The 12653-nt window shown below is 44.8% G+C and overlaps 1 protein-coding gene across 6 annotated transcripts in view; it reads left to right on the top strand.

The window, feature by feature from the left end:
- LOC117247370 (rho GTPase-activating protein 44-like) overlaps positions 1–12653 on the top strand; it is a 120157-nt gene that overhangs the window by 74358 nt on the left and 33146 nt on the right. For all 6 annotated transcript variants that reach the window (XM_078163186.1, XM_078163182.1, XM_033611896.2 and 3 more), the window contains exons 7-11: positions 3663–3780; positions 7013–7081; positions 7181–7262; positions 8383–8510; positions 10682–10793. In XM_078163186.1, the coding sequence (XP_078019312.1) occupies positions 3663–3780; positions 7013–7081; positions 7181–7262; positions 8383–8510; positions 10682–10793 (509 nt within the window). The remainder of the gene's footprint in view (positions 1–3662; positions 3781–7012; positions 7082–7180; positions 7263–8382; positions 8511–10681; positions 10794–12653) is intronic.

Below are 12653 nucleotides of genomic sequence, written 5' to 3'. Positions count from 1 at the left end.
CTAACTCAAGGAAGAAGAGCAGCAGCTGTTAGCAGTTAGCAGCTAACTCAAGGAAGAAGAGCAGCAGCTGTTAGCAGTTAGCAACTAACTCAAGGAAGAAGAACAGCAGCTGCAGCTAACTCAAGGAAGAAGAGCAGCAGCTGTTAGCAGTTAGCAGCTAACTCAAGGAAGAAGAGCAGCAGCTGTTAGCAGTTAGCAACTAACTCAAGGAAGAAGAACAGCAGCTGCAGCTAACTCAAGGAAGAAGAGCAGCAGCTGTTAGCAGTTAGCAACTAACTCAAGGAAGAAGAGCAGCAGCTGTTAGCAGTTAGCAACTAACTCAAGGAAGAAGAGCAGCAGCTGTTAGCAGTTAGCAGCTAACTTAAGGAAGAAGAACAACAGCCATAAATGTCTGCAAATTGGGAATTAATGACATTTTGGGAGCTTCTTAGTCTCGAACAGAGGACGAGATCAGCCGCCATATAGCAGAGACTTTAAATGGTTGTTTACTAACAAAGACCACGCCGGGAGAGTTATAGATTATTACGTATAATGGATAATGAGGATGAGGGTTCAGGGATGAAGGGATGAGGGTCATGGGATTTGGGATGGAGGGATGAGGGTAGAGGGATCTGGGATGAGAGTTCAGGGATGAGGGATGGTTGTAGGGACAGAAGAAAGGAAGGTGGAAGGTGGAGTCTTACGGCGGTCTGGTGTCGGCTGAAGGGAGAAGGGTGCAACAGAAACAGGAAGTTGAGACGGAGTGTGGGAGTCATCTGTTCGCCTGCTCTTCTGTAGATGATGATGATGTTGAGGCGTGCTCTTTGTTCCTGAACTTAGTCATAAAACTTCATTCATTGTCACGTTTTACCATCGTTATTGTCTAGAACGTGCTGGTGACGCAGATATGTCACACCTCTAATGACTCTGCGATGACTCCAGGCTGTGTCTACAGTAACACACTGGAGTGGCCTGTGTAAAAATGCAAAGGAGACTTAAAGAAGGGACTTAGTAGCGGCCCTGTAGCCTGATGGCCAAAGATACTTATGTGATATAATTAATTTCTCCTCTCCTCCAAAATACCCAGTTGTTCCTCATATTGTTTTCCTTCACTGTATCTACATTTAAGTTCCAGCAGGAACCACAAACTATTTTATTGGTTCCTGATTCATACAACAAGATGAAACTGTGTAATAAACGTCTTAGAGAAATCTCCACAGGGCTCCTTTAGCTAATTATCAAAGTGTGTTGAGGCTCAAAGCTCCAAAACTTTTCAGTGTTTAACAAGCTGATATCTTCGGACTTCAGACCTCAGGTGTGAAAACCTCTTAGTGACCTTGAACGGTTGGACTCATCATGTCAGTGCAGATTTCTCTCCCGTCCAATCAGAGGCTGTTTCTGGATCCCTGAAACATACAATCACCACACTGTTTGTGCTGATTCACTGTCACTTCACTGCCACTCTGAGCAGTGACATGGAGAGAAATGTGATTTCCTCTCTGCAGTCCAGTCAGTCTTTTTTTTTTTTTAGTGACCCAAATCTGAGACAGTTTTTCCCATCATGCTTCTGTGTGCTGAGCTCCTCTGGCAGCACGACATATTATCTCCACCCAGAGACTCAACTCAGACAGAAAGTCAGACAGAGAGGGACGAGGAGACTTTGAATTAGAGGAGCAAACAGCTTAAGTTGAATGTCTGAGGATATGTACATAGTCAGCTGTTATCTAAAGACTTGCACTGTCTTTAAAAAGAGGAACAGTTTGTTGTGTTGTTCCCTCAGTGTTGAGTCACTCTGTTAGAGGAGCTGTCACACTCTGGTGTTGATGATTATCACTCTCTGAACAAAAGTCTGAAGCTGCTGAAGGCAAATAAAAAATGTCCTTGTTTAGTTTAACACGGTGCGTTCACAGCAGTGCAATGTAACTAAGTACTGTACTCAGTTACAGTGTTGAGGTACTTGTACCTTCCTTTTTGCTCCATTCTATGCTACTTTATACATCTGCAGTACTCCACTACATTTGACTGACAGATTTAGTTACTTTGACCTTCCTGTCCAGTTAAAACCACGTATCTCCAGATGTGTTGATGTTGAGTGTTTGTGATAAACTGAAGGACGAAGAGTTCCTTTATGTGCTGAGGAAACTCTTCTTCTTCTTCTTAAGCTCAATACTCTTTAAAAACTCTGTTGGATCAGCTAAAAGATACGTGGTTCTCACAGGACAGCCACACTACAAACATATGATGATCTAGACCATGATGCATTGCTGTAGATTAAACTACCCAACAGTATATTAAGAAGATAAAATACCTCAACCTTAAACATCTACAGCAGTAAAATGCAACAGACACATTAATCCAGAAACGTTAGGAAAAGCAGCTTTATTTTTGTCGCCCATTTCATACACACGGTGATTCACAGTGTTTTACAGAGCAATAAAACATAGTAAAAGATACAGAGACGTTTTGTTTTTTCTGCAACTAAAGGCCCTGACACACCAAGCCGACGGTCGGCCGTCGACCAAAGTCGGGCCGTCGGTGAGCGTCTGTCGCCCTAGTTTTTGCAGTGTGTCCCGCACCATCGGCACTTCGGCGTTGGCATCTTTTCAGCCGATTGAGCATGTTGAATCGGCGGCGGAGCTTGTCAGTGAGAGAGATCACTCTGATTTGCTGTTCAGGTTTTATTTGTTTATTTATGCCTGTAGTAAAACTGCCCCACAGACCCGCTGCTTCTTCACACTTCAACCTGAATAACAAACCGGAGCTAGCTGGGAGCGGCTAGCGGAGCGTTAGCCGCAGCATGACCGGAGGGAAGCACAGCCAGTTAGCCTCCGCTAGTCTCTGAGCTAGCCCCGGCTCTCCGTTTGGATCCAACCGGAGCACCGAGCCCTGGTTTGTTATTCAGGTTAAAGTGGGAAGAAGCAGCGGGTTTATCGGGCAGCTGAGTGAAGTGGAGCCTGCGGAGGAAACACCGGGACCGTCTGGATGTAATAGTCCGTGGAGGTGCTGCGGTGCTCGGCTGCACAGATAGGAAACCCCTCGGCTGACAGGATGTACCACTCTCTCACTCCGCTCTCTCTCACGCAGGCGCAGAACGTACGTGCTACTTGGCCGTCGGATGTAGTCCGTGTAGTGTGTTCAAATGCAACTGACACAGGGCGACGTGAGGCGACGTAGACGACGCAACAGTTGGCTTTCGTCACCGCTAGTTCTTTGATGTCTGTTTGGTGTGTCCGCACCTTAAGCGACCAGTGACATCTTGCCAACTAATGAGCTTTCTGGTCGACTAATGTTTGATCGACTGTCAGGGGGCGGCCTCAGGGTTCGTTGTTCATGAGGTTTTTACCGAGAGCTGAGTTATCCTCAGGGGTCTCGGCCTCTCTCAATCAGAGGATCAGCTTTAACAGATAAAAACACTGAACAAAACAGTTGCACATCACAGATCAGTGTTTCTCCCGTGCTGTTTGGCAGCTAGCCTAATACCTGCTAATGTTTGCTCACATTTTGTCTCTGATAACTGAAGATCCAGACTCATATTCCCTAAATCCTTCACACTGGAGCTTTAAATAAGGTTTTGAATGCAGGACTTAATGTTTTTATGTAAGTAAAGAATCTGAATCCTTCTTCAGTCAATGTTAATATCAACCAAACATATTGATAAAACAATGTTTCTGTTTTGCTCTCAGGTATTATCAGTCCACCAAGTCTTCAGGACTTTCCAGTAACCTGCAGCCAACAGGAGCCAAGGCCGACCACCTCAGGGAAGAGATGGAGGAGGCAGCCAACCGCATGGAGATCTGTCGAGTCAGTGATCACCTCTACTCACAATCAGTTCACTTTTTCTCCCATAGAGCTATAAATCAAGTGTTTTTATCATTTAGGTTTTTAGATTTCGTCTCTTTAACACGTCGTGGGTGCCAAAAAGACTTTTGCAAAGGGCACACCTGTGTGACCGTCGCTCATAGCTCCCCCAGCAGGCCTCTTCTCCCCTCGAGATGCATTTCAGGAATCAGACATCCTTTAAGATGGCGTGCTGAGATCGATTTCTGCGTCACAGGCAGAAGGATGGTGGAGAGAGGAGAAGAAGAGGCATAAAATACAGAAAAGAGAAGAGCCCCAGGTGTGGACAGAGCAGGGAGAGATGGAAAATATGTCATGCTGGTTCTCTCCAGGAGCAGCAGTGAGCTCAGCTGTGAGGCAATATGTTTTTATTCCACACTGCCTTCCTAGAAACTGTTGCCAGATATCTGTAGGTGTGGCCCATTTCACACACACTGCCATTAATCTTAAACACAACATGATGTTGCAACTGAATTTAAACTACCCATGCACACATCAACTCTGAGCGACCTCAGAGAATGGCAGAACACTCCCTGCCTGGCCCATAGAGCCACACACAATTTATCCACTGCTCTTGTCCTCTCCGGGCAACAGAGGAATAACCTGGGAGATGGGTCTCAGGAAGGTCCTAGGGGTTCCTTGATTGGTGGTCTTGATCTCAGCCTTGGGCACCTTCCCATCAGCACTTGGAAACGCTGCAGTGACCATTGTCATGGGCCACTCATTGCGTGACACTTGATCATCTTTCAGGAGGTTCACAAGGTGTCCTGCTTCCAAGTTGCGGTGGACAACATTCCATTTTTGCCGACTCTGAAGTGTGGGGAGATCATCTCGTCTCCACCGTGTCCAAAATCTGTTGGCGAGTCTCTGCACCTGCTTCCATGGTCTCCTGAGCAGATCTGTGTCTGTAAAATGACCCAGTGGAGGAGGTGCACCAGCCTTCTGGGTAAGCAGCATCGCAGGTGAGAGGATGAATGGTGAATCAGGATCGGTTGAGGTTGGGATGAGGGGTCTAGCATTTATGATAGCCGAGACTTCCGACATAAGGGTGCACAGTACCTCGTGGGTTAGGTGGATTTGCTTCTCTGACAACATGCAGTCAAGGATCCTACGAGCCACGCCAATCACTCTCTCCCAGGAGCCCCCCCTGTGGGAGGAATGAGGGGGGTTGAACTCCCAGGTGCAGCCTTGTTCACTCAAATACCTCTGGACTCTCAGGTCTGGCTCCTCTTTGTTAAATCCCAGCTCTGTTGAGGCTGCAACAAAGTTTGTGCCGCAATCTGACTGAAGACGTTTGGCAGGACCTCTGATGGCGGAGAAACGTCTCAGGGCGCCGATACAGCTTGAGGTATCCGTAGATTCGATGACTTCTATGTGCACGGCTCTCATGCTCACACAAGTGAACAGGACTGCCCAACGTTTACTGCATGCTTGACCTCCTCTCGTACGTCTGGCAGTAACCGACCATGGACCAAACACATCTAACCCCACGTAAAGGTAAAGGTAAAAGTTCCACTGATTGTCACACACCTGAGCGTGTGAAATTTGTTCTCCGCATTTGACCCATCCCCTGAGGGAGCGGTGAGCAGCAGCAGTGCCCCCCCCTGATGCTGAGTGCCAAGCAGGGAGGCAGTGGGTCCCATTTTTATAGTCTTTGGTATGACCCGGCCAGGGATCGAACCCACGACCTCCCAGTCTCAGGACGGACACTCTACCACAAGGCCACTGAGCTGGTTATGTTACGTGTGTGAAGGGAGGATCCACGCTTAGGTGTTCCACAGGTAAGTCTGCCATCTTTTCTGCCTCAGCTTCCCACTTTGCTAAGGATTGCAAAGTGAGGGTGAAGAGTGATGAATGCAAGAGCAATTGCCACAATACGACACTGCACCCTGGTTGCACCCTTTTGCACCCTTTTCAAGCAATTTCACTGTCGCAGATTCCAAAGTTGGAAAAAAAAATCATTCAGGTTTCGCTAAGTTGTGGCACGCTTCACTCGACTGTTTGGTGTAAGCATCATGCATCAAGCAGTGTGTTGTCGCGTTGCCCGTCTGTCCGTAACTTTGGCAGAAATGTTCACTTGGACTCAACAATGAACTGATTGAGGTTTGGTGGTCAAAGGTCAAAGGTCATTGTGACCTTGCATCTGTCTCATTCCTGTAAACAAGATATCTCAAGAACACCTCAAGAGAGTTTCTTTAAACTTCTGTTTGTAAACACAGACATGGATGTAAACTGTCACGGTGCAGCTGGTGCACAGAGGCAAACAACTGTAGTTTTATCTTGATGCTCCGACAAAATCAAACATGTTTATTATTATCGTAAGATTTTAGTTTTAGTTCTTGCATTTAGTTCAGTTAGTATGATGTGAATATTGAAAACAACCAGCACCAAACAGGAAGCAGCTAACAGGGTGGACAGGAAACATGAAGGGGATTCCAGGGAGCCCCAAGAACGTGAGTAAGTCTCAGCTCTCTTGGAAAAGGAGGACAAACTTAATTCAGTGTGTATCTGATCCACCAACCAGCATTTCTTTTAGTGAGGAATTTTAATTTTGGAAACAGTTGGCCTCTCATTCCCACAGTCTCATTCCCACAGTCTCCTCCTGGTAGAATAGTGCGGCTAAACATCGGAGGCTAACAGTGGTTTATCTTTTTAGATGACATTGGTGCTGAATTGACAAGAATACTGTCGACATGTAACATCTCTTATCTTATGTGATGTAAGGCATTGCTGATGTCGTGATTCTTTTAGGGACGTTGGTGTAATATTTGCCACCAGCAGCAGCAGCAGGATGGGAAACAATATCAAAAGGAATCTAGTTTTAGTCTTGCAAATAGTGACCCTGCAAGATCCCCAGTCTTTGCAGAATCTTAGTGTGTGACTAAAGACTCAGACTGTCTTTGAGTCCTAAAGAAGTCTTTAAGAAGTCTTTTCAAGCTCTTCTAGTGTTTGGTGAACAGAACACAACAGATGCTTTGACTTGTCTCAGCAGGAAACTAACAGGTGTGACTAATAACATTAACAAAGGCTCAGCGACATTAAGTGTCCCAGTGTGCACGATCTGAGAGCTCGCAGCCATCATTAGTGTAATTAAATACACCTGTGCTTTTCCTACTGTTACAACTCAAAGTGTCTGCTTTAAAGAAAGGTCTGTTTTTAATGTCATTGACTTTGTGTTTTCCTGTGTCGTCCCCAGGATCAGTTATCAGCAGACATGTACAGTTTTGTGGCCAAAGAAATCGACTATGCAAGCTACTTCCAGACAGTAAGTGCTCGTCTCTGCTGCGCCTATGGCTTCAGTAGGGAAACAAAAACATACTCTGTTGGTGCATCACAGACTCTCTGATCTCTCCTCTCTGTCTAGCTGATAGAAGTCCAGGCGGAGTACCACAGGAAGTCATTAGAGCTGCTTCAGAGTGTGCTGCCTCAGATCAAAGCTCATCAGGGTGAGGCTGAGAACAACACACTCACGATGCCGTCTGTTTTGTCACTCTTCTCTGACATGGTGCTCAGGCTCTGCTGCAGCGCTCGTGTCTCTTAGTGCACAGTCTGTGGTCCTGCTGTTTAATGACAGCTTCAGCAGTAAGATCAACCTTTATGTTTAACTCCTCACGTCAGTAGAAATATGATGAATATCAATATAACGTGTACTTCATGACCTTGTGGGCACTTTGATAGACAGGATACAGCTTGATTCTTCTTCAGCCAACATATATTGTTTTCAAGGTTTTTATACGTGGTTTGAACTCTTTGGTAACATTAAATATTAATGACTAAATCAGCAACAATCAAAGTTTTAATTAGTCATAAAATGCAGGATTTGCACAATGAAATGCAGCTGCTGCCCCCTCCACACTGCACTCACACACAACACACACAACACAGATTCAAAATATGTAGAACAGAATATAAATAATAGGATCAGCAATAACCTGAAACACATTATATGAAAGTGCAGCAGCAAAGGGAGTTCAGCTAAATTCACTTTTACAGGAAGGATGCACAGTTATATGAGGGACGGGAGGGGCCAAAGTCAAACATAAAAAAATGCATAAAAATGAATAAATAAATACATTTAAATTCAAATACATTTAAATTGAATGAAAGAAAGTATAACTGGACAAACCACAGGCTGCTCTCTCCTGACAGGGACTTGGCTCTTTTTGGATGTTCAAAGTTCTCTTTAATGCGTCCATCACGTATCATACATGCAGACAGCTCTGTCGCCAGGCGCAGTGCTCGCCATAAAACTCATTTTAAAAGACTGGAAGACTTCAAATCCACCGTGCTTCAGAAACTGGCTGTGTGAACTTGTTTGGGTTATTCACACAGACACACTGCGATACAGTCGTCCAAATGTGAATATTAATGTGGAGAATCTTAATATCTGGAGTCAATGAGAACATGTGGTTGTGAACATACATGTTCACTGGATGTTTTCTCTTCATCCTTTATGGTTTTCTTGTTCCTGCACACAGTTCTCTTCTTCAGTGTCTGATGATCATACATGGATGATGATGTGTGTGTGTGTGTGTGTGTGTGTGTGTGTGTGTGTGTGTTCAACAGAGACCTGGGTGGAGAAGCCGTGCTACGGGAAACCATTAGAGGAGCACTTAGCGCTCAGCGGGAGAGATATTGCTTTTCCCATCGAGGCCTGTGTCACCATGCTGCTGGAGTGTGGCATGCAGGAGGAGGTCAGACTCCACAACAACAGCACACTCTGCATCGGTCCTTTACATGACGCACACACACATGCACGGACACAATAAACACATTTACTGGAGAGAAGTCAGTGAAGGGAACTGTAATGAGGTCCAGTTTAGTTTCCTTAAAGAAACTAATAAACAAATAAAGTGTTTAATTAATGTGCGCTGGTTAATGTCATCAGGTCGGTGAGCTGCGCAGCTTTAATTGCTCAGGATGTAATGATTGTTTAATGGAGACGCATTGAGGATACAGTAAATGTTTTTATGTGATTAAAACTAAAAAACAAATATATCATTATGAGTAAGTTAATTTGCATTCTACAGTAATTAGACTTAATGTGATGTTTGCTGAACATTATGGATAATGTTTTGGGATCGTTTGTTTCATTTCATCTGAAGCTGATGAATTTATTCTCCGTGTTGATTTCACAGTTTTGTATCAGTTGAAAATAAGAGAGTTAACACCAGAGCTGCTGCTGACTGCAGCTGTCCGTTCATCAACAGTGGAGTTTAATGTCCCAAAAAAACAATTAAAAAAAACTACTACTACTTTCATGCTTTTATTGTGGAGTGGACGAATGCACATGCTCTAAATATGGAGGGAGAAACATCACGTGTCGTGTCACACGTGTACAAACGTCTATACCTGTGTACGTCTGTCCTATTCATGTGAACGTGATGTATCAAGAAACAGGAGAAATATTTGGTCAGATACTGAGCTGGTGACTCTCATCTTTACACTGTGCTGATTGTTTAGATCTTCTGTGCTGCCGCGTCAAAAATGTTTGTGAATCATCATGTTTTAACAAGATACGTACATAAACTGTAACTTGATGGGTGAACAGAGGGAAACAACCACAAGGTGGTGATTCTAGTTAAAGAGACTTTGGGACATTTGCAGCCATGTGTGTGGTGAAAACAAATGTGTATTTTAAGCTAAAACACGAGGTAATAGTTTGTACCAACACTGACTTAGTGTTGTGGTCAGTGAGTCAACGGATAGTTTATTTCATTGAGCTGACAGTGCCTTGGGAAGACTCAGTGGAAGAAGCCTATGAAAGAAAAAAGCTTAGATATGCAGACTTAGGAGCAGAAGCTGAGCAGCGAGGATGGAAGACTAGGATTTGTCCAGTGGAAGTGGGGTGTAGGGGATTCATAGCAAGATCAGCTGTCTCGCTCCTGGGAGTTTGAGGAAGACAGTGAAGGAAATGTCAGATGAAGCAGGTAGAGCAAGCCAATGGATCTGGGTGAGAAGAAATAATGTCAGTTGGGGGCCAGCAGGGGGAACTACTAAGCAGGGCACATAACTCCTTGAGATCAGGTGGAGAGATCCACTTCCTGTCAGGAGAAATCCAGGAAGAGGAAGGTTATTTAAGTGTGGGAGTGGCCTATTTGAATCCATTTTGTTTGAGACCATGCTGCAAAGTGAGTGTGTTTGCTGATCCTGTGAGTTTATTTATCTCCTTTAACTTTAGCTTATATTGTAGTTATGCTATGTAGTGTGTGAAATAGAGTATGGTGAATGTGCTAGGAAAGGTAGTATCAGCACTGTCTCTACCTGGAGCTCACATGTACGGAGCCTGGGTTTGTTGAAGGTGGCAGTGTTGTTTGGGCTGAGAAAGCCATGCGTAAGTAAGGTAAAGGAGGTTGTTGGGTTGGTGTGGGGAACAGTGAGACCTGGCATTAGGGGAGTGTCTCTGGGACGCCAGAGATCACTGTCTAGCCTCCTGGAGGTGTCGTGGGACCAACTAGACGAAACACCGGTGAAAGGAGGTTCCCACCCGATGACCCCAAAGACATGCTAGTTATCACTGCTCACTGGTCTGTGTAGTTAAGCCTTGCCATAATAGCTTATCATAGGGCTTAGGAGGTTATTCACTGAGTGCTGATCCTTTCTCTAGAGCACAGACTTCTTATATATTAATATCTGCGACACATGAAACTTACAAATGTTAAATATCAACATTTATTCTGGCGATTGGGTCGGAATAATCATGAAGACAGTCTTCTCACTGATGGTGTCGTTTGCTTGTGTACGTAGGTGATAAAGAAGCATCAGTATTAAATTAAATCAGTTAGAAACTCCTTGTAGCTGCTGTAACTCAAAGCTGGAGGGTGACTGTGGGAGCGGAGGTTCAAACTAGTGTTTTGTGCCTCAGGGTTTGTTCAGAGTCGCTCCGTCCGCCTCCAAACTGAAGAAGCTGAAGGCGTCTTTGGACTGCGGCGTGTTGGATGTTCAGGAGTACTCTGCAGACCCTCACGCCATCGCAGGTGAGCTATCTTTCTAAAACCCCCACCTCCCCTCCCCCTATCTCCTAGCGGCACCTAATCTGTTGCCATGACGACTGATTGTCATTATCCAGAAAGGGGACGTCACCGTACAGGAGTAGATTTATGAGCTGGGCACCCGTTGCTCGTTAGGGATCTTAATTTCTGTGCATCTCTGGCAGGCTGTCGCTCACGTTCATGTGTAAGTGAGACGTGTGCGCCGCCACCTTCACTTCCACACACACATTATAATTAAAGTGCTAAATGATCTGTTGCTTCTCTGCATCAGAGATATCTAATATTGTGTTTATTTCTCCTGCACACATCACTGATGCTGCAGCTGTCATCCGTGAACCGCAGCGCTAAATTTCCTGCTAAAGGTTAATTTGAAAGTCTTATGTGAGGGCCACACACGAGAGTTAAAAGATTACATGAAGACTTTATTAGGATTCAGTTCACTTCTCTGGAAGCTGCAAGAGAATCCACAGCAAGAAAAGCAAAATGCTTTTGTCTGTTTTTATTAGAGAGATCCAATAAGGTATCCCAAAAACGTCTGGTGATAAATTCCAAACATATCTGGGATTAGTGTCAGACAGACTCTTCATCTTCTTCATCGTCCACTTTAAATCAGAACCGTGACGAACTACAAAAGACAGAAAAGCTTTCAATCTGTTATTGATCTTTTCTTTTGTGCTCGTCTTCACTGGAGCCCGCCGCCACTGCTGCACAATGATGGCATCAGATAAAAATCTTAAATCTCCAAAATAACAACTTTTCAGGAGCTTTAGAAAAATGTGTTTATCTTAAAAACAATGCGCTTTTTAAATTTGTCATTTGGACTTCATCACTGAAGAAGCATTCGTGTGCCTCCGCTGTAATCATCCCTCTGATGTCATCATAGATAAGTATGCATATACAGACACCGCCCACTTTTTTTAGGTATACCTGTTCAACTGCTCGTTAGCACAAATAGCTAATCAGCCAATCAGGTGTCAGCAGCTCATTAACATTTACTCATGTGGACATGGTGAAGACGAGCTGCTGAAGTTCACACGGAGCATCAGAATGATGAAGAAAGGTGATTGAAGTGACTTTGAACGTGGCATGGTTGTTGGTGCCAGACGGGCTGGTCTGAGTATTTACTGGGATTTTCAGCACAACCATCTCTAGGGTTTACAGAGGATGGTCCCAAAAAGAGCAAATATCCAGTGAGCCAAAATGCCTTGTTGATGCCAGAGGTCAGAGGAGAATGGCCAGACTGGTTCAAGATGATAGAAAGGCAACAGGAAGTCAAATAAGCACTGGTTCCAACCAAGGTGTGCAGAAGAGCATCTCTGAAGCAACAACACCTTGTCCAACCTTGAAGCAGATGGGCTACAGCAGCAGAAGACCACACCAGGTGCCACTCCTGTCAGCTAACAACAGGAAACTGAGGCTACAATTCACCAAAACTGGACAATAGAAGATTGGAAAAACCACATTCAGATGGAAGCATGGATCCATCCTGCCTTGTATCAACGCTTCAGGCTGCTGCTGCTGGTGGTGTAATGGTGTGGGGGAGATTTTCTTAGTACCAACTGAGCATGGTTTAAACACCACAGCCTACCTGAGTATTGTTGCTGAGCGTGTCCATCCCTTTATGACCACAGTGTACCCATCTTCTGATGGCTACTTCCAGCAGGATAACGCACCATGTCACAAAGCTCACATCATCTCAAACATGACAATGAGTTCACTGTACTCCAATGGCCTCCACAGTCACCAGATCTCAGTCCAATAGAGCACCTTTGGGATGTGCTGGAACGGGAGATTCTCATCATGGATCAACTGTGTGATGTCATCATGTCAATATGGACCAACATC

Source organism: Epinephelus lanceolatus, chromosome 21 (genome assembly GCF_041903045.1).
Source record: "Epinephelus lanceolatus isolate andai-2023 chromosome 21, ASM4190304v1, whole genome shotgun sequence".
Classification (NCBI taxonomy): Eukaryota; Metazoa; Chordata; class Actinopteri; order Perciformes; family Serranidae; genus Epinephelus; species Epinephelus lanceolatus.
Note: the sequence above shows the minus strand (reverse complement) of the source record. Positions and strands in the feature narration are given on the sequence as shown.